At 39.2% G+C, this 25,023-nt stretch overlaps 1 protein-coding gene across 1 annotated transcript in view; it reads left to right on the top strand.

Moving 5' to 3' along the window:
* TJP2 (tight junction protein 2) overlaps window positions 1–25,023 on the top strand; it is a 65,505-nt gene that overhangs the window by 29,828 nt on the left and 10,654 nt on the right. The window contains exons 3-14 of the mRNA XM_009328079.1: window positions 11,113–11,166; window positions 13,205–13,329; window positions 15,694–15,796; window positions 16,494–17,073; window positions 18,588–18,691; window positions 18,840–18,993; window positions 20,018–20,126; window positions 20,238–20,377; window positions 20,893–20,959; window positions 23,019–23,169; window positions 23,929–24,037; window positions 24,741–24,951. Of these exons, the coding sequence (XP_009326354.1) occupies window positions 11,113–11,166; window positions 13,205–13,329; window positions 15,694–15,796; window positions 16,494–17,073; window positions 18,588–18,691; window positions 18,840–18,993; window positions 20,018–20,126; window positions 20,238–20,377; window positions 20,893–20,959; window positions 23,019–23,169; window positions 23,929–24,037; window positions 24,741–24,951 (1,907 nt within the window). The remainder of the gene's footprint in view (window positions 1–11,112; window positions 11,167–13,204; window positions 13,330–15,693; window positions 15,797–16,493; window positions 17,074–18,587; window positions 18,692–18,839; window positions 18,994–20,017; window positions 20,127–20,237; window positions 20,378–20,892; window positions 20,960–23,018; window positions 23,170–23,928; window positions 24,038–24,740; window positions 24,952–25,023) is intronic.

Below are 25,023 nucleotides of genomic sequence, written 5' to 3'. Positions count from 1 at the left end.
CACAACAACCCCATGCAGCGCTACAGGCTTGGGGAAGAGTGGCTGGAAAGTTGCCTGGCGGAAAAGGACCTGGGGGTGTTGGTCGACAGGCGGCTGAATAGGAGCCGGCAGTGTGCCCAGGTGGCCAAGGCGGCCAATGGCATCCTGGCTTGTATCAGAAATAGTGTGGCCAGCAGGAGTAGGGAAGTGATTGTGCCCCTGTACTCGGCACTGGTGAGGCCGCACCTCGAACACTGTGTTCAGTTTTGGGCCCCTCACTACAAGACACACATTGAGGTGCTGGAGCGCATCCAAAGAAGAGCAACAAAGCTGGTGAAAGGGTCTAGAGCACAAGTCCTGTGAGGAGCAGCTGAGGGAACTGGGGTTGTTTAGCCTGGAGAAAAGGAGCCTGAGGGGAGACCTTATCGCTCTCTACAACTACCTGAAAGGAGGTTGTAGTGAGGTGGGTGTTGGTCTCTTCTCCGAAGTAACAAGTGATGGGATGAGAGCAAACGGCTTCAAGTTGTGCCAGGGGAAGCGTATATTGGATTTTAGGAAAAATTTCTTCACCGAAAGGGTTGTGAAGCCTTGGAACAGGCTGCCCAGGGAAGTGGTTGAGTCACCATCCCTGGAGGTATTTAAAAGACATGTAGATGTGGCGCTTAGGGACATGGTTTAGTGGTGGACTTGGCAGTGTTAGGTTTACGGTTGGACTTGATGATCATAAGGGTCTTTTCCAACCTAAATGTTTCTATGATTATATATTTAATCTGTCCCTTTTATAAAATCTAGCTTTCCTACCCTGGTGCATCCTTGAAGGTGAAACTTTACCTGGTGACTGAGTTGATCTTAGGTGCAGAGTTCTAACATTCCATCTGCTTTAATCTCTTGGTGTTCAGCTGCTCCTTTGCAAGCCAGTTCAGCTTACAGACATGACAATAGAGTAATCCAGTGGGAAAAGATGAGCAGCTTTTTGATGCTTTAGGAAGCTGTTTTGGCTTACTTTGAAGAGCCAAACAGCAGAATTCATGGAGTGAGTAAAGGGGCTGCATGTAAATGAGCAGGCGGACTGTGGAAATTGCTACGGTCAAAAGGAAGTTGTTGTTAAGTTCATATCTTGTAAACCATACCCAGTCTAAGAGGTGGATGTGTGTTTGGGAAGAGAAACCTGTATTGCCAAAGATGAAAACGGATGTTGGTCTTCTGTGAACCTTCCAAAGGTGCTCATTTCTAGAGGCAAAGAAACCTTACTGAGCCTGAGAAGAAGAAAGCATCTTGAAAGCAAGGAAACAAACAAAACCAAACCCTTCGGATTTTTATTAGCTATTTCTAATGTGAATTGTGACTTGAACTCAAAATGTTTCAAGAAAATCCCAATTCTCCCCTTTCTTCTTTTCAAAGTGCTTGTCCTGCTTTCTGAAGGTCTTCAATATAATTGGTAAATGTTTGGCTTTAAACATATAGGAAACACAGTTTACCTAGGCAGTATCTTACTGGCATGGAGAGATAAAAATTTCCCCTGAAAAACAGTTGATTTCCCACCCCCACCCCCCAAAAGAGCCTAGTGTATTCATTACTCAGATATTTATATGTACACCCTCCCCAGTTTTATTTAGGTGTTTCTTTAATACAGAGTTGAAACAAATAAACCTATTCAGAGATTATGTGCTTTACTCAGTAATCCAGCAAAAGGATGCATAATGCCACATTCTTTTCTGGTGTCTTTTCAGTGTCCAGGTTACTTGTTATTCCATTTATTTTTTGGAATTGCAGAATGATTAAATATTTGCAAAACTCAAATCCCATGCCGCTATTTTGATGTATTCTTTCCTGTGCTTGGGCAAATTTCTGCAAAAACTTTTTCAATAGGGGATGCTGTTTCATCACTATGAACCATTCGAAGAATGCTAATGCAGGGTCTGCTATTATAGGCAGATTGTCTGATAGCCTTCATTACATTTAAGCATCGTTTGTCATTGACATGCTGTGAGCTATATTAAGTGATATATTTTGAATTAAAGAGCACACAACTTGTCAAAGCTCCAGATCAGCGGAGATCTTCTGTGTGTATGCAGCTTTTTTCCATCTCCTTTGGCTTATGTGTTAAAAAATTTTTGTGCATTACAAAATCTGGCGCATTATGCTGTGAATATTAGTAACAGGGCTACAATACAAATGAGACCTAGATGTATTTGTCGATTAATATTCTCATAGCCTGGTGAACAGTGCTGTTGCCCTTCATCTCCTCAGTTCTGCATGGGACTGGATTCTAGTTCAGTTTGCAGTCTGGAAGACATTTGGAGTGTCATAGTGCAACGAGAGGTAGAAATGAGCGCAAGTTCTGCCACCCTGGAATTTTCCCCCATCTGTTAGCTGGCTAAAACTCCCACAGTGGGGGAAGGTTGACCTCTGTTTTCCTATGGGGCTGTTTTGGTGTGAGACTTCTATTTGACAGAAATGGAAGAAATCTGTGTGTTTGCTTCCTTGCACAGCACGCTTCAGTGGATAGGCTACTTGTCTTGAAGTCAAGATGCCTGAATTATGCTCTTGGCTCTGCAGCTGACAGCTTTGGTGCTGGGTATTTTTTAAGGAGTAGTTTTGCTAACTGGAAGCAAAATTTGTAGTGAAATAGCGCTGAGCACAGTGTCAAGTGATGACTGTGGGCATTGTCATCATGCTGGATTCAGACTGTTCCTGAAAGAAGTAAAACAAAAAAAACTTAATTATTGTCTAGTAAGCAGTTCTCATTTGAGGGTTTTAAAAGTTTTCATGCAACTTAAGAACTAAAGATTGGTCTTTGAATGCCTGGAATAGGCATGTTGTACTTATGTAGCATTTGCCAGTGTTGTTGTAGATAGAATTTACAAATTATACCAAGTGAATAGTGTAACTTTTAAGTGAAATATGATTAGGAAAAGTTTTTTACTTCTGCACTTTTGCATTAAAAACAGTTCTGTTTGTGTTTCTATGTAATGACATTCAACTTACAAAATCTATGAAGAACAAATTATTAGAAATGTTATGCTCAGTTTGTATTTTCTTTAAATAGGTCTTTTAAGGCACCCTTATCTTGAGATGACTGCTTCTAAGTGCATTTTGGAAAAAAATGTTTCTTGCACAAAGTCTGATGATACATGATGAATGTGCTTGTCACAAGCAAAATACCTTTGCTCTGTTAGCAAGGTATTTGTTTTTGTCAAGTAATCTGGGAGAAAGCAAAGGCTGTATCTAACATAATTTTCCATTGGAGGGAAGGGGAAGAAAGGATTGTCTGCACGGCTCATTTCTACATGAATTTTTTTTTCTCTTTCAAAAGTTATCAGTCCAGTGCAGAGGTATACTTACTTGTACAGTATATGACTTTTTTTTAAACTACTTTGTATCCTGATAATATAACCATCTTGATGTTAACAACCATCTTGATTTTACTCGAATGTGAAAGTAGAACTGATGATCTCTTAACATGGAGTTGTCCCTTATGTGTATTTCTCCTTCATGACCCTAGGAGGAAAAAAAAAAGGGACTTTCTGCTGTGTTGAAGAGCAATTGCATGTTACTCCTAGTGGATATCTTTTGCAAACCATTTTTTATCACTTTTCTTCCTTTAATCTGAGCCATTCGTCATTCTGGGAACCTGTTTCTTCAGGACAATCTGTTGCTCTTCTGGGAGTTGCTGTATTGGTGCTGGAGCCTACACAAAAAGTAGGAAATGCTTCTCTGAATTAGAGCATTTATTGGTAGAAAATGAGGTACCTCCTTTTTTGTGAGATGTTGGCTGTATTGTAAAAGATCCATGGGTAAATAGTTTTTCTCATCCTCCTAGATCCTAATCAAAGATCTGCTATACCATATGCAGATACTTCATGAAAACGCTTCAGTCGGAGTCTTCTTACTTCAAAGTGGCCTGAGGTCCTTCCTTACTGCAGGGGAAGGGCCTGGTAAAGGTCCATCAGTAATTTTTGCACTACGTTAATTAAGAACTTGGCAGGTTCTGCAAATGCAGCTTGCATTACGTGATCATCTTTTCACAGTCATCTTTAATAGCCTAGTAGGCTATGGCCTACAGCTGAAAAAGAGGAGGTTTGGACCTTCACACCACACACTGATGTACAGGTTGCTTCTCATTTCACTCCACTCTCTATTGAGGGGATCTCTTGGGGATCCTCCAGAAATTAAGTGGATCAGCATCTTTCAATGCCTACAAATCTAGGACCATCCAATTTTGTATGTCATAATTGCCTTTATGCAGGCAGATGATATGTGAGGGCAGTTTCTGAATCCTCTGGTAATGTATCTGGTCTTTGAGACCAGGTATGCTGCTGACATCTTGATGCAGCTCTGGAGTCCCTCCACTTGGCTGCTCGTGTCAGTGGCTAGAATAGCCTCTGTCCCCATCCTTTACAGGTGGGTGACTTTCATTTGAACTTGAAGTTCTTGATCATCTTCAGTATAGGAGTCTGTCTTTAGGGAAAACCTGGACTCAGCTTTCAAGGCTTTTATGCTGAAGTCCATGGTAGCAGATGAAGGGTGCGGCGAGGTGTGGAAGGACCTCTTTTTTGTGTCACTTCCATAACGGAGGCAACAAGACCATTTCATGTTCCCCTTCTGCTTACTTACACAGCCTTGTCTAGATTATGTGTGAGGAAACACCCTTTTTCTTTACTGGCTAGAGAGGAAGAGATCAAAACAGAGTGTGCTGGGTGTAAGACTTCTAGTTAGCTTTTCTGCTGGGGAGACCATGCCAAGGTAAGGAAGCGCTTTCCTCACGCAGGTGAGTGGAGAGCTGCCTTCTGCTGTAAGGCTTTGTTGTGATATTCTGAGGTTGCTATGTTGAATTTTCTGGGAGTTCTGCTTTTCTTTTCACAGTCCCAGTTTATAGAACAGATCATCATGCTTAGTTTTCAATTTATGTTTCGCCACGATTCACCAACTTTTTTTTTGTCTGGATAGACTCCCATAAAGAACAAGGTATGTGTGTCTCATTGGAGTTGAGCTTGCTTTCAAAAGGAGTTTAAGTTTTAAATGTCTGTGGAGAATAAGTGTCAAATAGGTGTGAAACGTGAAAGGCTTGTAATTGCATCTGTAATCTTGTACTGGGGGTGAAGTTAGGCTTTAAGTTCCTTTACCCTTTGTAAAGAGGCATGCAGGTGAGGTCAAAAGATAGTGTCTGGGACAGTGCTTGTTTGTTAGTTTAAAAAAAAAAATATCTTTCCATCTCACTTCAAAAAATTGAATAGAGGAATTCCTATCCTGGAGAAATTGTTTTCCTGCCAAATGAAATATCCAAATGCAAAAGCCTTCATCTTTCTCTTAACTCATCAGTCTCTTCACAGCTCCTGTTCTGACTATGCAAGAAAATTTGCAGTAACATTCCTAGACTTCCTGATTATTTTTTTTAAATTTCTTTTCAGGTTCCTTTTAAATTTTGGGGGGGTCAATCCATCTTTCTCATTTTCCTTTAGAGAAAAGACAGTCCAAAACCAAGGAAGAAAAATCCTTGCTGTTACAACCACTACAGCTTATGGACGGTGTTTCGCCATTTTTGTTCTCCATGTCATCGCAGTCTTTTTTGGTGATATTTCTCTATTTGGAGTGCTGCTGAAGCTGTGTCAGGGCAAGGAGGAGGAGAGCAGGAGAGCTCTCCTGCTAGAGAGAGGGGCTAGAGGGGTCTCAAATACATCCTTACATTTGTTTCTGCTTCCTGCTGTTTTTGTAAAAATAAATACATACATTTAAAACGTGGTTTTGGAAGCTGTGAATGTGAGTCTGTTCAGAGGAACAAGTTTTTTCTTCAGAAATGTTGATGGAGATTCTAAGCTATTTTGACCAAACTCTAATGACAGTCTTAAACTACTTAAATTCACGTGTGTGCTCTGAAGTGTTAAGCCCGAGTCAGAGGCTGGTGTCAGTGCACTTCTCCTGGACCCTCTCAGTGCAGGCTGAAACGTGTTCACCCTAGGCAGCTCAGCGCTGAAGGTGCAAGCCTGTGTTCATCGTAGTTCTGCTGGCTAGTGCAGGGATGGGGTCACAGTTGAAACCCAGGACGTTGAATTCAGTCTTGATTTTAAATGGAAAAATCTAAAAAAAAAACCCCAACCACCAAACCCACCAACCACCCTTCCCCCCAAACCCTCCACGTTTTCCACAGCTGTCTGAATTCTTACTCTTCAGTAGTTAAAATTGTTCCACTAATGAAAAATGCAATCTATGGGTGGAGGTTTTGGTTAGCATTGTGTACTGAACTTGGCATGTGTTCCTATCTGTTTGCTGCCTGTGAAACTTAACGTACAGTCTAGGGGAAAAGTTCGCTTAAGGCTTAAATTTCACAGCGTTCACGCGGCATAGATGGAACTGATAGCTTGACCTATTTTCCAATGAAGTCATCTGTTTGGCTGTATGATTAGCTTATCATTCTTAAAATACCTTACTAAATGTTTGAGGGCAGAGGGAGTGCCTGTTATTTGCAGCTATTACAATTTTGTTTCTCCTTCCCTTTTTGCTTGCTGGAGCCAAGTCCACAGTTCTGCAAGTGTTTATATGTAATTTTACACGTGCAGTTAAAAGGATCACTCACATGTATACAGTTATTTCTGCATAAGGACTTCCTGAATTCAGCAGTTAAATTGTTAAGACTTGATAGAGGCTGCTAAACATACTGTTACTCAATATAATGGATCAAGTGGTAATTTTTAATATTAAATATTATAGTCGGAATATGAATTTTTAAATAATCTGCACTGTGCTTCTTAAGCCATTTTTCTTTAAAGTTTCAAGTGGGTTCCTGGTGGGGTGAACCCATATGTGCTTGGCAGAAGAATAACTTGCTACATATCGATCTGTTTCTGACACTTCGTTTTTAAAAAAACCCATAAGATTACAGTACTGCTTTTTCCTGGGGTCTTTTGAAGTGAGAGTTAGTTAAACTCCTGGTAGATTTCCCTACTGTGGTTTTAATGTGTTTCTGCGTGAAACTGACAGCAGGATTTGTTCGAGTATGTAGGCCACTATTGTATTAGAATTACATAACCGTGTTGAGTAGTGGAAACAGATGAATAGACGGGGATGTACGGTATCCCCTCACAGATTATATCCTGCAACAATGAAGACAGCTCAAGCTCTGCAGAGAATGTGGTCACATGCAGTCAGAAAGTTGGGGATTTTGAAAGGGCACGTGAGTTGCTTTTTGTTGCATCTTGCTCCAAGTCTTTTCTTCCCCCCCTCGCCTCATATATCCCTCCCCTCTCCAGCTCACTTTTATAGCCAGATAACTGTTGTTGCAGGTCTTCTAGTTTCGTTGTTCTTTCAGTGTGAATGAAATTGTCTTCGGTGATCTCCCAGTAGCAAGTAATTGCATAAATCTCTGATGACTGTCAGTGAGAGTTGCAACAGCTGCCTGTTCGTAGCACACAGATGATTTCAACACTTTGTCTAGTTTCCTGCCAAAGATTCTTGTTAAGCAGTCTATTTTGGGTATGTAGAAAGCACCTGTCATTTTGGTATATGAGCATTAGGCAGATTTAAGCAAATGGACTGACTTTAGTCATTAATGAATTTAGACTAGCTAATTACAGTAATTTGCATTTACTGCAGGTAGCCTGCTCTCTGTGTGAAACCTGGGTAGACTTGCAAAACAGTTACTATTAGTAACTGGAAGTGGGGTTCTTAACCATTTTGCCTGCCTTTCTCTCTCCAGTGTTTTGATGTGCAATCTTGCAGTGAAATTGCAATCCTATAAAGGATACACAGGCTGCTCAGGATCCCTTTGTGTTTCCTTACAGATGAAGTATGAAGAAGCTGGCAAGGTGATGGAGGTGTTTTATAACCCATCACTTGATGCATTCAGGGGAGAGTCATATTATTAGACATGGAACACAGGAGTTTTGCACTTGTGGTGGAGACTTCAATCTTAGTTTTGATCGAGTCCTCAACTGATGATTTATAACATTTGTAGTCTCTCCCTCCCTCTCAATCTTCTCTTCTCCATTAATCTGTCAGTATGGGTTAGCATCATGGCAATGGCAAGCAGCAGTACATGTTATAATGTTGAAGAGATTATTGCTTAGAGATTTGAGGGAGTACAGATGTGTTTTGTGCGTTATGGGCTTCCAAGGTGACCATTCAGTTCTCTGAACTGCGATACAGAGCCTGCATAGCTTTATCAGTATGGCAGAACTAGTCCTGTTGTCTTGGTAATTACATTGCACAAAATCAGCTTTGCAAGTACATAGTGTACTTTCCTTTGCTAATGTAGCATACAGCAAATGGGAGAGTTTCCCAAGGAGCAGTTTATAAAAATGTATTACTTTAACAAATACTTATGAATTTAAAAGTGAATTATTTAATTAGCTTTTGTTTAATGTTTAGTGACAGTTTCAAGCTAAAAATAAACCCCCAAAATTTACACAGAAAGTACCAGAGGCAGTCACTGATACTACAAGGAACTTTTTGTAGGCACAGGTGAGATGATACTATAGGCTCAACATCTTGCAAGACCTTAATTGTAGTGTCTGTAGGCAGTAGTTTCTCTTCCATTCTTATTACTTATTTTTGTGACCAGATACCATGAGACTTATTTGTTAGAGCAAAATAAACTTAACCCTGTTAGTTTATGATGCTTTGATTTACTACACAATGCGTCTCTTCAATTGTGCAGAAGGTTCTGCTGGTGACACTGCTCATGGGAGGCCTAGTTTCCTGGAAGGAAATTCCTGTAAGCTTACCTGTTTCATACCCATAAATCCGTCCCCAATATCTTTACTCTGCTTTCCTCAGTCCTTTTTCTGCAGTGTTGTACTGAATAAGCAGTCATTTCTTAGGCCTTTAGTAGATAGCGTGTTGAAAGACCTGGTGTTAGAGTTTCTGGAAGAGTAAGGCAACTGTGCTGCTCTTTGTCCCCACGGGTAGTAAGCTTTTGTCGATTGCATCCTGCCTGCCTTGCTATTTCGCCTGTGCAGAGCTGGACTCAGTATTCTAGGCTGGAAGGTCATGTTGGTTAAGAACTGCATACAGTACAAACTGAATTTAAGTGATGCTCTCGTTACACATGTAAGTTGTTGAAGCTTTTACACCATGAGAAGGATGGAAAAGATTTTCCATGTCCCCTGCTTCTACAAAATTTGAACCCACCTGCTTGTCCTTCAAATTTTGTCCATCATTTCATACCATCTTTCTAAAACTTTCTCCATTGAAGTCAGCTGGAGTTTAAATGACACTGAGGCCTTTCTTTAGCACAGACTGGTTTTCTGCAGAGCTTAAAAATATCATACAGAAAAGCAGGACAGTGATGGTGTAGTGTAGGGTCAGTAGTAGGTAAACTGTTTACATATTTTCATACATACCAGACAAGCAAGCCTAGTCACTTCTATATACCACAGCATCACAGCAGCTCAGAAAAAGCACTTAGTTAAGGAGAAGTTTTTTACTTATGGAAGGTTCTCTGTGTAAGGGAATATGTGTAGTGAGACAGTTCAGTGTCAGCTAGTTGAAGGGTTAGACATGTCAGCTGGTTAAATGGGAATATCAGCTAAAATAATTTCACCATGTGAAAATTTCACTGACCTAAAATAATTTCACTGACCCCAGACGTATTTGTTTTAATACCAACAGTTATAAATGCCACTTACTCTTTCTTGTCTGATCTAGATGAGTAGAAATTTAGAAATACTTACTTGTATTATTTTTAATATAAGCCATTGTCTCCTCCAGCTATTTTAAATTAATTTTTTAGTTAGATCCGAAAGGTTCTGGAAACTGGAGAGCATTGTTCATTTTCTGGGAGAACAGTGGAAATTGAACGCCGTTCAGTGTTGTAAAATTCCTGGTAAGAATGCTGAATGTTTTCCGCATTCCCTCAGGAACTCTGAGTAGGACTTAGGTTTTAAGTTTGTTTTTTCAGTACAGCAAATGTGCCGTGGAAAATGTAAACCTAGTTCCTCTTTGAGGTGTTCAGAATCCACTGGAAGAATACATCATGGTGTTCTTTGCATTTGAGAAACAGCATCCATAGCTTGCTAAACAGTTGTGTACTGCCAGAAGACTTTTACTCTGGAAGTATGGGGGATGCTTTGAAGTACAGGTATACGCTTCTTGTGTCATTTCTGTGTCTGTTGTTTTGGAGTTTAGTTGCCAGTAATCCCTTTAATGCCTTTAAAAAGACCGTTAAATCAAAACTGAGCTTCTGTCTGAACTTCAGTTTTCTGAGCAAACTCTTAACTTCCCAAGAAAGAAGACTACTTTTAGCAGTAAAAACAAATAAACCTACAGCTTGAGTATGTGCATGCACTTACTCATGCAACGCCTGGATTTTTCTTCTGCAGTGGGTGCTTTGCATTTTGAAATGTTTGCAGTGTGTCAAATATTGTGGCTCATTTTTCTCCTCATTTTACAGGGCAGGCACTGAAGGGGCTGGCTGTGTACTATATGATGCATCACAGCTGGCTGATTATTCTGTATTATATTTTAAGCTGTGATGTTGGAAAGATTTCAGGTTATATCATGTAAGATAAACTGATCAGTTCAGGATCAGTTTTAACTGGAAATGTGGAAAAAAATGTTTCTGAGAAATGTCACAGAAGTGGATATACCAGTACTATATAGTGATACACTGAGTTTTCCTGTAATATTTAATTTCTTGAGGGGAACCTAAATACTCAGTTACATAATTCGTAGTGGACGAAACATTTTGTTAAATCCACATGAACAAGAAGCAAAAGATCTGCAGGCTAGTTCATTTTGAAAACCTCAGTTTCAACTGCTAATCTTACTGCATACTGGAATGGAGAGGTCTTCCTTAAGTATTTTGTGTGTTACTTGAATCGGGGCTATATAATGCTAGTGTGATCTGAATTAAATGTTTTTGCTGAATGAGCAAAAGATTTTCCAGAAAATCAGAATGAGCTGTTAAGTTGGTGAAATGCAAAGGGATTCTACCACCCCGGACCTATTAATATTTTTTTGCCTTTTTTAAAAAAAAAAATCATCACTAATTGAAATACATACATTTCATACTAACTCTACCAAATTATTAGAATATGCATGTTATTTTTATACCTGTGTTTTAATGGGGTATTTCACATTTTTAATTTAGATAGTTGTATGCTTTGTGTTGTATTAATTGGTTTCTGTGCGCAACAGGCCCCAGGCATGGAAGAGCTGATATGGGAACAGTACACTGTGACCTTACAAAAGGTGAGTGTGTGCCTGTTATATTTTTAGTTTTCAAATATTCAAGCGCCGGTTTAGTCTAAATATGTTTTATGATAGATGTTATTAGCGTATCTGAGTCTAGAATAGGATTAATTCGTTGTCCAAATCAGATGTTTTTCATTTTAAAGCTTAATTGCTAGTTACTCATACAATAGCATGACTCTTCAATGTTAAGAGTAAATTCAATTAACAATTTAAGTGCTATATTTGCTATTGTTTCGTCTTTGTAATGGCAGTATAATATACCACATACCAGCCACATAGCTAAATTCATCATTGAATAACCTTTAAAACAAAGCAGATGGTTCTATCAACCAGTTGTGGTTCATGTCCAAGCTTTATAATAATCACTGAACATGATTCCACTGACCTTTTTTTTTTTTCCATACTTTAATATCTACCAGTGTAGAATCTAGTGGAAAACTACTGTCATCAAAATTTCTAAAATACATGGACTATAGATGTAACTTTTAACAATTCTTCTAAGAAAAGAGGAAGTATCTTACTATGTAGAGAGTCCTTTTGAGTTAAAGTAGACCGCTTGTTTCTGAGTTCTCTAATGGCTAGGCTGCCACACCATGGTACAGGATGTGCTCTTTGGTGGTGGTAGTGGTCTTCCCAGCTGTTCTGGTGATCTGGGTTCAGTGAGCAGCCCGTACTGTGCTGCTTATGTTTTTTTACATGTTCTGCAATGAACTCAACTTGATGACCCAAGGTAAAATAGCGATCTTTCCTACACAGCCTGTTTTATGTGCTGAATTGCTGAGAAAGGACTGTTTTTCAGGTTACAGAGGTAGACAGGAGAAACGTTGCAGAAGCAGACCTTAGTTCCTGTAATTTCCAACTTTTCAGATCATGAATATCGTGTAAATGAGCGTTACTTCTTTGCCTCAGAGACAGGCTGATACTACTGAATATGCAAAGGGCTATTGGACTTGCTGCATCAGCCACTACCAATGAATTTTACCGTTATTTTGAATTCTGTATTGTTTTGGCTTGAAGCATCAAACTGCTTCCTGTAAAACTAAGGTGCAGCAAGTGAAGTGCTGTCAAAAAAAAAAACCAAGCACATTGCTTTTTTCCTTCTCAAAGAAATAACCACTTAATATTAACCTTAGTGGAACATGAGCTGGCATGTGATGAGCTACACACGCTGAGTGTGAGTTGGGGGAAAAGCACCACTTTAATTTGGTATATTACTTTGCCACTATGTTAAAACATTTTGTTTAAATGTAGCATAATTTGTATTTTATAGTGATAGGAGGTGTATGTTAAATAGCTGATAAAATTAAAACTGTGTGTTTAGCAAAATGTATGGTTTTATGCACACCTTTTTGTCTGCAGTTCAGTTACGCTAACATCAGGTCTAGCGTTAACAGACATGCTTCCTTCGCACCCTGTTAAGTATTTCCCTGATTTTATGAATGCCATCTTCAGGCTTTTATGGATCTGATATTTCTATGATGACATGTTTGACATAAATTACATATTTAAAATAGTTGATTGTGAGAGAGGGTAATTACAGAGAATTCACAAGTTCACTGCTTGCTTTTTGTAATCAGCCATGATCTTGTTTAGTTTCTATTGAGGAGTAAGTAGTTATTACAAACTTAATAGCAGTCGTAATGAAGATGAGATCCTGGAAAAGCTGTTCCAGTTTCCCAAACATCACTAACAAAATAGATTTATTTAACAAATTTGGTATGAGTAACCAGTGAGATGGTGGAGCAAAATGCAGGCTAAGTTAGTGAGTCCTTTCCTTAATTACTAACCATCACAAGACTGTAGACTGAGGTTTTGGAACACAGGAACATGTCTTGTTACATGGATTTGTAAACCCATTCCTTTTTAAATCTAGAAGTGCTGTGTATTTCTGCAACTCTCTACACGCAACTATCATATTTTAGATAATATCTGGGTAGAGTGCTATCACAGGAACATTCATGTTACTCTTCTTTCTCCCTATCAAAATTCCTATGGATGGAATTGAGTTCTGTTGTTGTTTGTTTTTGTTTTAAAGGATTCAAAACGAGGATTTGGGATTGCAGTTTCTGGTGGCAGAGATAACCCTCACTTTGAAAATGGTGAAACATCGATAGTCATTTCAGATGTTCTCCCAGGTGGTCCAGCAGATGGATTACTTCAGTAAGTAATTTCTTATTTCTCTGTCTGGCGTATTTTGAGGAGCATGGCTGTAGAATGTGTAAACCTTCAGACAGGCTTGGTTGAAATCATGGTGATACAATCCACTCAAGATTTGATGCCCTCTTGAAAACCTAGATGTCTGCTTTAAATTAATTAAAAAAAAAACCCATAACAAACAAACAAAACAAAAAAACCCCCAAAAACCAAACAAACTCCACCTGGAGGTGTGTTTATTTGCTATTTTGTAAGAAAGTAAATTTCAGTGGTGTTGAAAAGCTTTTCATAGTTAGGTATGCTTCTCTTAAGATTGCATTTCTTTTAAAGAAACAGTAGCAATACTTAGTATCTTAAAACATTCTCCCTGTTCTTCCTCCAGGAAACATGTTTAGTGATCAGTCATTAGTTTTCAAGAGAATGGCTTAAGTCAGCCCAAAGAAGGGTCTTCACTCCTAAGGTGTTGGGAGCAATCACAGGGGAAGGAGGAGGAACAAAAGTGTTTGCTAAACATTTATTTTATATTTGAAAGAAAAAAATAGGGAAGTAAAGTGTTTCTGAAGTCCTCCTGGTAACATCATCCTCGGTGAGGCAGCATCCATCATGGACAAGTAATTTTAAATCTGTAAGCTGAAATAAACAGTTTCTACCCCACTGCTGACAGTTTTTCATCCTTTGACCTAGAATACCCGGTGAGGACTAAACAATTTGGAAGAATGCCAAAGTCGTGCAGTAATAGTGATTCAAAAGAGTAGATTCTGGCCATTTTGCCAAACATTAATTTTTGGTGAGGTAATGAAAAGACTGACATGGGAGTAGTTATTGAAGGACTGGAAAAAGGATTATTGTGAGGCAGGTAACAAGCCATTCTCAACATAAACGTACAAAACCTTCATTTTATAGGAGTGATCCCTGCACAACACCACTATCACCCATCCTGTTCCACAATCGTCTGTGATTTGGGAATAAAATCATGTCCACAAACTATGTAAGATCCTAGGTAAATTGATGATGACAAGGCAATACCAAGCAATTTGGGCACATTCAGACAAAACACATTCTGAAGAAAACTGAATGCAAAGCCGTTCCTCCAACAAACCAAGGAATATAGGCCTAATCTTCCGAGCATGGAGGAATTACAATCCTGCAATCCTTTTTAGAGTGGAGTGAGCATAAATAGATGGGAGCTCTTGATGTAGTGTTACAACATTAAGTTTGATACCGTCTTTGGATGTAAGGACTGTGAAGAGAGCTATTTTGTCTCTCACATAAAGCCCAGATGAAACTGATACTGGAATATAGTGTGCTGTTCTGGCATACTCGTTCAGTAAAAGGAATTGGAAGGGTATGAAAACAGGGACAAAAATCATCCAGGAGTTAGAGGAGGTGCCATACAAAGAGAGGCTTAAAGTATGTAATCTTCTTATTTAAAAAGAAGATTGTGATGTGACTTGATTACAGTGAAGAGAAAATAATGGGTACTAAAGATTTCTTTTATCTAGCAGAAAATGGCACGGTAACCAGTAATTGGTTGAGCTAATGCTCTGACTGTAAGGTTAGTAACTGAGTAGTCACCAGAATAAACTAATATGAGGAGTGGTAGATTTTTTTTTTTTAAATATCCTGCACTTTTTGCACTGAAATGCCTTTCTGGAAGATACATTTTTTAATTAATAATGTGTTACGGGACTGTCTCCTGGGGGTGACTGAGTTAAGTCTTAATGGTCTATTTGACATGCAGGAGGTGTGAATAGACAAGTTAGTAACCTGTTTTGGCCGGTGTTTTAGGGCAGGGACGACTTTTTGTGTATTATAGTTTGGTTGGTTCCCCCCGCCTCCAATAATCTTTCTTCAGAGTAGATGGGACCTGAATACCAGTCTTTCAGAAAAGTGTACTGGAGTGGTACTTGTCAAGATTTGCCTGAATACTGCATGGCTGCAGCAATTTGAAGCTCTCTTGAAATTCTTACGTTGGTGTGAGAAAAATCTAGCACTAGGCATGAAAGACGAAGCTCTGAAAGAACCAAAATAAAAAGAATAGAAGTTTTAATGGTAGTCACAAATATCCTTTAAAAAACAAAGTCTTCTTTAACATTATGGCAAGGTACTTAAGCTTGATATAGTACATGTACAAAGATACGCACTGCTACCTAAAGTCTAATTTTTAAACACACCGAAAGCTTCTTTCAGTATTCAGGTATTGTAGTGTTTGTATAACAAACACAGTTTTTAAGCAAAACTCCCTGTTAAAGTGAATGAAATCCATAGGTTCCCCCTGAGAAAAAAAAATTTGTTTTGGTGTTTTCATGAAGACTCCTCTTAAATCCTTTTTTTTTTTCTTCTTTTTTTTTCCCCTCCACCCTCTTCCAGAGAAAATGATCGGGTGGTCATAGTTAACGGAACCCCAATGGAAAATGTTCCACATTCTTTTGCGGTCCAACAGCTTAGGAAAAGTGGAAAAGTGGCCACCATTGTAAGTAAATTACAAATGTATTCACTCTACAGTGTTATGTACCTGTGTAACCAGTCAAGATTTTGGTTTTCTTCTGTGTAGTGTACTATAAATGCATAAAGCAAAGCAAAGACATAGTTTCTACAGGTGAAACAAATGGAAATTAAATAACAGTGTCACAAAGTTATCCTGTTGAAAACCTGGGAATAAAATGTATGTCCTCAATCTTTAATTTTACTGAATAATGAGTGGTAGTTGGAAAAAACAAAAGTTATGTGAGGCAAATGATGTCCTGCATACACAGACCTTGTCCAAGAATTTGCTGTCCAGATTGGCTCTCATTAGTTGAGAGAGGCATCTACAACTCTCTCTTTTGGGGGCTTGTCACATTTTTTTTTTTTTTAGAAGTCATCTAGAAAAAGAAAAAAAGTATTCATTACTCACACTCTTGCAGAGGTAAAAGAATGTGGTTGCTGATCTGATATTTTTTTTTAATTCTCCTACTGTTCCTTGTCCTTCCAATTAGTAAGTATTTCTTCTGCACAAGTAAATAATCTAATTTACTGGTTGTTCTTTAAATAGAACATTGGTGTTTTGTTTTGGTTTCTTTTTTTATTCCCAACATGTATTTGAAGCGTGAAGAACATTCATCTGTTGAATTTCACATTCTAACTGTTGGAGGGGGGGTTTTTTGTTTGTTTCTTATTGCACTGAACAGGTAGTGAAAAGACCAAGGAAAGTGCAGGCTGCTGCATTGAAGAGAAGCCCCTCTCTTGACTATGAGGACAGAGCTTTAGATGTAATGGATGACCATGCAGAATTTGATGGCAAAAGTGCTCGAAGTGGCTATAGTGACAGAAGCTGGCATAGTGGTAATGGCGGGCGCAGCCAAAGCTGGGGGAACAGCCTGGATCAGAGCTATAGAGATGAACAAGACAGAGGGCGTAACCGAAGCAGAGACCGTGATAGGGAATGCAGCTACAGCCGTGATCGAAGTCGTGGTAGGAGTGTTGACAGGAGCTTGGATCGAGACTATGAAAGAGATCGGAGCAGGGGAAGGAGCATCGACAGGGATGGTGGCTATGAACGGGACTACAGAGGAGACTACAGCCCACCCAGTTATAGTCATGGATCTCAACCTGATCCTAGGTATGGGAGGGAAGTGAAGAGTCGAAGTCGGGACAGGCTTCGTTCCCGAAGTCCTTCGCCTGAAATACACCGTCAACATGAGTACCTAGGACTGCAGGATCAAAACGGACCGATCAGTGTTCTCTTAACAAAAGGCAGACATAATGAAGGTAGGCATAGTATGGGAGGAGAGGAATTGACTTGTAATACAGCATGTTATTTTGGTGGGAGAGGAGCTGAATATTGTCTGCTTGTACAGGTTAAATGTTGAGTTTTCTAAATGATTGCTTAAGTTGTTCTTTCATTCTTCCTGGCTGGTTTGGGGTGCTTTTTCCCCCAGCACCTTGAACTTTACCTTTGTACAAAGAATTGTTCACCCACATCATTTCAGTCTTTTCAAGCCACAGTGTTCTTTGGTTTTCCATTTTCTCTGCCCTATTCTTCTGGTTCTGGTGGGTAACATGGATCTCATCGTGATTCAGATTACACTTGGCACATCTACAAAAGGGACAGCTACAAAGGGTGAAGAGTAGACTCTAATAGTGCACTTACTTCTTCCCTTCAGTATAATTAAATTAGTTCCAAGGATTGTTTGGTTCTGAATACTTCAGAATGTAGTTAAAGAATACTGAAATAGCAATAGCTGAAACAGCCTTTCCTTGCTGAGCACTGGAGTGTGTAAATGAAAGCCAAAAGCCTGATCTTTTGTGTGCTGTGAAATAAAGACTCTTGTGCTATAAAGCATATCTGAGATTAGGTTGTGCATCCTTTTCTGTTTGGGTTTTTTTGGGGAGGTGTGGTGGTTTGTTTGTGGTGGGGTTTGTGGGTGGTTGTTTTTTTCTAATCTGCCCTGTTGTGATTTGTAAGAATTTTCTGCTCATGTAAGCTTTGTATGCAGGAGCTAACCTTTTTTTCATTGACTCTGGCAAGGATCCCTTTCCCTCCTTCCTCTTTTCCCCCTGCACATAATGTTTCCACTTGTAAAGATAATGCAGATAGGTATACAAAAATTTAAGGTGTCTTTGTTAAGTTTTGTATGTAGCTCGTAATTTCATAATTTCTGCCATTCATATGGATACTCTGCAGACTTGCTCAAATGTGGTGATTTTTTTAAAGCTGTTTCTTTCCTTTTCTGTTGTTCTAGGATGTGCGTGTTTTAGGAGTGTTGCCTTTCTTTTTAAGTTACAAATATACTGATCCAAGTAACTTGGATCAAAGGGGAAAAAAGGTGGGGAGGGAAAATCCTTTGCCTGAAACAACTGAGACACTTGCTGGGGTACAGATAGGACAGGGTCAGCATGCAGCAACTGGTAAAAAAACCAGCTCTTCTATTAGTGCTTTTTGACCCTTTTCCTTCTCTATGCCATGCAAAATATGATACAGAGAGAGAATCTAGTCCACCATGTTAATAAGCACCTCCAGAACAAAGGCATTGTTTTGCTGTTGAAGGTGCAGACTAATCATCCATCTGTGATTGTTTTTGGACTGCTGTTTGTTCTTACTGTAGCGACAGCACAGAAATAGGAGAGTTAGCCTAGAGTTAAGTGGGTTTACTAGGTCTGCATTTTCTCCTTTTTCTTTTCTCATGGTGTAATGGGGGGTACTGCAGGTACACTGTGTAGTTTTAAAAAAATGCATCCTTGCTCATCTTCTAAACTACAGTGGATTATTTCCCTGATTCCAGAATATGGTCTCCGGCTTGGAAGTCAGATCTTCATAAAAGAAATGACCCGTACTGGCCTAGCAACCAAAGATGGCAACCTTCATGAAGGGGATATCATTCTCAAGGTCTGTTCTGGTTATACTGCTAGCAGTTTAGCAGGCATTTGTTATAGTGGTTACTCTGGAGTAAGTTATGTTATAGTCAAGTTTAACTTGAGCACAATATGGACTTGTTTGTTTACTTGTAGTGTTATTGTTGCCTTTTTATGTTCAGATCAATGGTACAGTGACAGAGAACATGTCTTTAGCTGATGCCCGCAAATTGATTGAGAAGTCACGGGGGAAGCTGCAGCTGGTTGTCCTCAGGGACAGAAAGCAGACGCTGCTCAACATTCCTTCATTGAACGACAGTGACTCGGAAATGGATGGTGAGGTTTAATGTGGATAAAAAGTTCTGGACTCTGTGCTGGGACAGAATGGAGCTTATAGTGTTCTGTTGTGGTACTAGGTTCTTTATTAAAAAAAAAAAAACAAACCACCACAAACAAACCTAAGTAATAGCCAATTAAGCATCAAACCCACTTCCTTTAGGTGAAAGAATATTTTTGTAGGAGTCATATAATTACATTTTGGGCAGGGGCAGAGGTAGAAGAAGCAATGTTGGTCTGGCAAAATCAATGTTACTTCTCAGAACAAGCAAGTCAGTTGCTTTAATAAAAGACTTCCATTTTTAAAACAGGTGGATTGGACTGGTCTCTCCTGAGGGCATTAACATTCATGACGGCATTCCATAGGAGGGAAAAATGTCAGGACAAAAGGAAATTAAGTCCCCCTGGACAACTGGTTTCTATTTCCAGTTTCTGTTCTGTACAAATGATCTCTCACAGTGTATGAGCTATATGTCTCAACATAATCTTGCGTTGGGAAGGGCTCAGGATGTTATGGGGAGCAGGATGTTACTTTATTTAGTGCAAGATATTTGCTTCTCTGATGTCAGAATACTGGGTGCTACTTTTTGTAGGTTTTACTGTGAAGACTGAGATACAGTTCAAGTCTGAGGGCTACTCTGTTTCTTTTGTCACTGAGAAGCAATGATGTGAGGACTGTTAATGTGAAGGTGGTCTTTCTGTTTGGGAACCTCCATGAGACCTCAGATAAAAGGCTGCTAACACTAGTTAATGAGTCTATGGTATGCTCGAAGTAGTTGTGTGATGTGAGTGTGTTTCTTAAAGGTTGTGTGAAATCTTCCTGAACTATTTTTGGGGGAATGGGAGGTGGAAGCACTAAAAGGCATACAGCACTTTTTGAACCCTAGTCAAATCCAACTTGGAACAGGAGTATGCTTAAAGATTCAGTATATTTTATATGTGAAAGCTTTGTAAATAAATGTGATCAGATGTGCAGATAATTTAAACAAATCCTGCATTTCTTGATTTGCTGCTCTCTTTACAGACATTTCTGAAATAGAGTCAAACAGATCATTCTCCCCTCAAGATGACAGATTACATCATTCTGATCTAGATTTGCATTCATCCAATGAAAAGCTGAAAGACAAACCGAAGTAAGAAATGGTCTAGTCCATTTCTCTGATGCTTGTCGAAGAAATTCTTAAAATACATGGCATTCTTACCTGATTTCACTACACTTTTTTTCTTCTTTTTCTTTCTTTTAGTGCAAAAGATGATCCATCCAGTAGGATGTCCAGGATGGGAGCAATGCCTACACCATTCAAATCGACTGGTGACATTGCTACTCCTGCTGTTACAGTTGTAGACACAAACAAAGAACTGAAGCACCAAGATGACCCACCAGGTCAGCGTTCAAAGTTTTTGGTTGCTTTTTTTTTCCCTGGCCACAGAATGTCTACTCCCCCAATCATGTTGACGTATCTAGTATACTCTTCATGTCAGCCCCATCCTGACACACAGAGAAGAGGTCTGTCTTTGCTTTGTGGTACAGAGAGAGAGAAGAAACACCTGAGATTATTTGAAGGCAGTTGCTTATTAGAATTATCACCTCAAAAAGCAAGTACTCTCTAGAACATCTACTGTAGCCTATTGCCCTAAGCAGCCAAATGAAGCTATTCCTGAAGTTTGATCTGGCTTGCCTGAAAGAGTTGTATATCTCTCCCTTGACTTTTTTGTTCTTTTTCAAGAATTAAAAAAAAAAAAAGAGGAAGTAAATCAATTCTAGTCAGAGATGCTTGACATTTAAATCTGTATTAATCTTTGGCATGGAGGGGTTTGATTGCTGTCTGATAGCTAAAAATTGCTGCCATTTATAACTTCTTCAATAGCTCAGTAACTTCTATTGGCTTTTACATACAGTGTCTCAACCAAAAGCAGTTACAAGAACGATTCTTAAACCCAGCCCTGAAGATGAAGCAATCTATGGGTAAGGCGGCACTTGCAGTGTTCTTTTGCACTCAGTGTTCTTCCAGTGACTTGTACCTGGTTCTTGGTTGCATGGATTTGGGGATTTTTTGCCCATTTGGAATGATACTCCCTTTATAGCTTCATGCCAGGAAGAGATGACAAGGCTTCTAACTGACCGTATTTGAGTTAAACTTAGTTTTAGAAGTATCTGCCTGGAAGGTATAGACTTGCTTTCTATCTGGAAGGTATAGAACACCCTGTGCTTCTGGGTTTGCATGGGAATGAGAATTGTGGTATATTTTTATATTTTTATATTTTTATTCTGCTCTATTTCGCACTTTGAGATATTATTTCAAGAACTATGTCCATTTTGGGGCTCTCCGGGACAAGAAAGACACTGACACACTGGTGTGAGTCTGGGGAGTCAGTGGCTGCAGCATATGACATATGAGAAAAGACTGAGAAAACTGGGTTTGTTAAGCCCGGAGAAGAGAGGACTGAAGGGACATCTTATTGCTGTCTGCAACGACCTAATGGGTAGTGAGTGTAGAGAAAACAGGGCCATACTCTTCTCAGGGGTACCGTAGTAGGACGAAGAGCAAGGGACACAAGCTGGAACACAGGAAATTCTGACTTGACATAAAGAAGAAAACTTCTTATTATGAGGGTGGTTAACCACTGGAACAGCTTTCCCTTGTAGGTTGTGGTATCCCCACCACCAAAGATACTCAAAAACATAACTGGTCGAGGCCCTGAACAACCTGCTTTGAGCAGAGGGCCATTCTAACCTGTGCAATTCTATGGAAATGTCTTTTACACCTCATCCATAGTTTTATATGTACATAAAAGACAACCCTCCCCTTCCCTGCAATATTGAGATACAAAGAGAATGTCCTCTAATTTGTAAACAAGCTTGTTGCAAGACAAGGCCAAACATATGTGTGTTTCTGTACAAGCTGGAAACTTCTGTACAGAAATTTGTGTCTTTCCTTCAAATCCAAGACTGTACAGTCCATATTGCCGTTCCAGTCCCTGCTCAGAAGTGAACAAAATATTGCTTCCAAAGTTTATTTTTGTGGGGTTTTTTGATTATTTTTATAAGTGGTCAAATGGAACCTGGTACTGTGGATTCTTTAACAATTAAGATACTAAAAGTTGCAAACTGTATTAATAGGAAATCAACTTAAATGTTTTCTTTTGAGAGCTTCCAAATACAGAAATTGAAGGGAGAGGAGCACTGAGATTGTAAAGAGAAGCCTAAAGATAAGGTTTTGAAGATATTCTGTAGCTTGGTGTATTTTCTCAAATGGATTCTCTTCTCAGATCTTTTCTGGGTTGGACCCTGCATATGTTGTCATTCATGTGCAAATTAATCAAGTGATTATTTTGGTGAAGGGGAATTTATAATACAGGCTTAGGGTATTACTGAGAAAGGCTGACAGATAAGTACCGTCCTCTGTGTTGGAAGGTCACTCAGGCATACAGCTTTTCTGACAGCAAAAAAGCTGAGCCTAGTCCAGTGCCTCTCCCACTGCAATATGAAAGGACTGCTTGTTAACATACCAGGAGAGTATACTTGGAAATATTTCTCATTACAAGAAAACTTGAAGACTTCTATCTAACAAACATGTTAAACTGCAAAGAAAATAGGTATAAATTTAATTCATATGACAGTTCTCAAGCATATAAAGGGAAAAACAGTGAGTATGATTACTTGTAACTCAGGCTGTTTTCACAAAAAACCCAGCTGCTAGTCTGAGAGAGGATCCAATAGGTAGGGAACTATTTTGGAACTTCGAGAACAGGGAGTTGTTTTCCTGTTCTGTCAAATCTGTGTATGCCACTTAGTTGCTCTTCCTAGTTCAGTTTCCACTCTGAAAAATGCAAATTCTCCACTTCCCTCCCTCACTGAAGAGTTACCTGGGTAATTATAGCCTATAAAGTGAAAGAAAGGGGCTAAGAATATTATTAATATGATTTTGTTGAAAGGTTTGCCATTTTTTTTCTCTTGACAACCTGTTATTGTCATATGCCTAACATCTGGCCTTACTTCCTTTTTCTGTCTGTAAACCTCTTAGTCCGAATACGAAAATGGTGAGATTCAAGAAAGGGGACAGTGTGGGTCTACGACTGGCTGGTGGAAATGATGTAGGGATATTTATTGCTGGAATTCAAGAAGGCACCTCAGCTGATGAGGAGGGACTGCAGGAAGGAGATCAGATTCTTAAGGTATAACTATGTGTTCCTGAAATGCAAATCACTTGTATTTTTTGGTTTGCTTCTTAGTGGAAATATGGAAGAAATTATAATCTTAGGAAGTCAAGTTATTGCTTTGCAGGTGTGTATGTGTGGTGGAGGGATCTTCCTGAAATGAGTTTTTGAAGGAGAATTGTATATCAAGCTTTAGTTTGTTTAAGATTCTGTGTAAGGGGTAGGTAGGAGAAATATTAATCAAGAAAAATGCCCCAAGATGGGAGTATAAATTTTCTGTACAATGCTTCTTCCTAGTCCTGGAGGGGGAAAAAATTGAAGTCAGCATATTTTTCTTCTGTCATCTTTCTCCAGTTTCCGTGGGTAATGGTGATTTATTCTTCCAGTTTCTGAATTATATCATCTGTGCCATTTTGTCCTCTTAGATTCTCCTTTTTTCTGAAAATTCGGATAGGAGGCTAATGGAATTTTCTCTTCTGTCTCTCTTCTCTTGTGATACCCTTGATTTTTCAAGGCCTTTTGGAGCCTGTTAAAGTAAAAGAAACAATCTAGCAGTGCACATCCAGGACCTTGTTATTTCAGCAAGATTACTGTTAATGGCTGGAATAAAATATTCCTTATGGCAACAGACTTCCATATTGACTTAAAAAAAAAAAAGTACGATGGGGAAGAGAATATTTAAGATTTTTTTAGATGAAACAAAAATCTTTGGTTATTCCTTTTATTGTTGATTTTTTAGGTGTTGATTTTTTTTTTTTTTTTTTTTTTGATACATAGGTAAACACTCAAGACTTCAGAGGCATTGTTCGGGAAGATGCTGTTTTGTATCTCTTAGAAATTCCCAAAGGTGAAACAGTGACAATTTTGGCTCAAAGCAAATATGAAGGTAGGTGCTTTGAACAAAATGTGTGTATATCCATAAAGCTTCTAAGCTCTGTTTTGTCCGTGAAACCACAAATAATTTCTCTTGTGCTTATTCTTGATAGCATTTTAGTTACACTCCTTTTCAGTAGTTTAGAAGATAGGTGTATTCCATACCACAAGGGTCATACAGATGTGCATGTGTGATGTGTTTTTCAGAGCACTTCTCCATCTCTTTCATTATTAGCAAATAGCATCTCTTCTTAATCCTGAAGAGTGGCAATGTACTGCTTGTTCTTTTGCTCTTCTGTCTGTAGCAGCTGGCCCAAGATCTCCTGTTAGCATTCCTTTTCAGCTGTGCCTTGGCAGTCGTAAAGGATTCAGTAAGACAGCAGCAAATGGACAGTTTTATTGATGAACGGTTAAGGAGCAAGCAGAGCCTCTTGCTTTCCTGTTGGAGACACAGCCTGCTGTAGTATTGAAGTACCATAGCTGCCTTTTGCTTTGGGAAGGTGCAAGTACCTCCTTCCCTCAGAGCTGTAAGGGCTGTATGTGTACAGGTATAGAACACTCTTGATAATGTGTGTGTAGGGCAATGGATGTGAAGGCTGGTTTTTTGCATCTTTTTGAGCGGAGGGGAAGAGTTTCAAAACTATTCTCTAGAATGACAGCTTAATCTTTCTTTCAAGTCTAAAAAAATATAAACTAAAGGGGAGTTTCTGTTTTAGTCTACAGAGACATCATGGCCTGTGGCAGAGGAGATTCCTTCTTCATCAGGAGCCACTTTGAGTGTGAAAAGGAGTCACCACAGAGCTTAGCATTCACCAGAGGGGAGATCTTCAGAGTAGTTGATACACTGTATGATGGCAAACTGGGAAACTGGCTGGCCGTGAGAATTGGAAATGAACTGGAAAAGGGCCTCATTCCAAATAAGAGCAGGTAAGGTGGCATACTATCGTCTTACCCATTGTTAGAAGTAAGATTCCACACACACACACCCCCCCCCAAACC

This window comes from Pygoscelis adeliae, unplaced genomic scaffold, assembly GCF_000699105.1.
Source record: "Pygoscelis adeliae isolate BGI_AS28 unplaced genomic scaffold, ASM69910v1 Scaffold45, whole genome shotgun sequence".
In the NCBI taxonomy this organism is placed as follows: domain Eukaryota; kingdom Metazoa; phylum Chordata; class Aves; order Sphenisciformes; family Spheniscidae; genus Pygoscelis; species Pygoscelis adeliae.
This window is presented reverse-complemented; position numbering and strand designations above follow the sequence as displayed.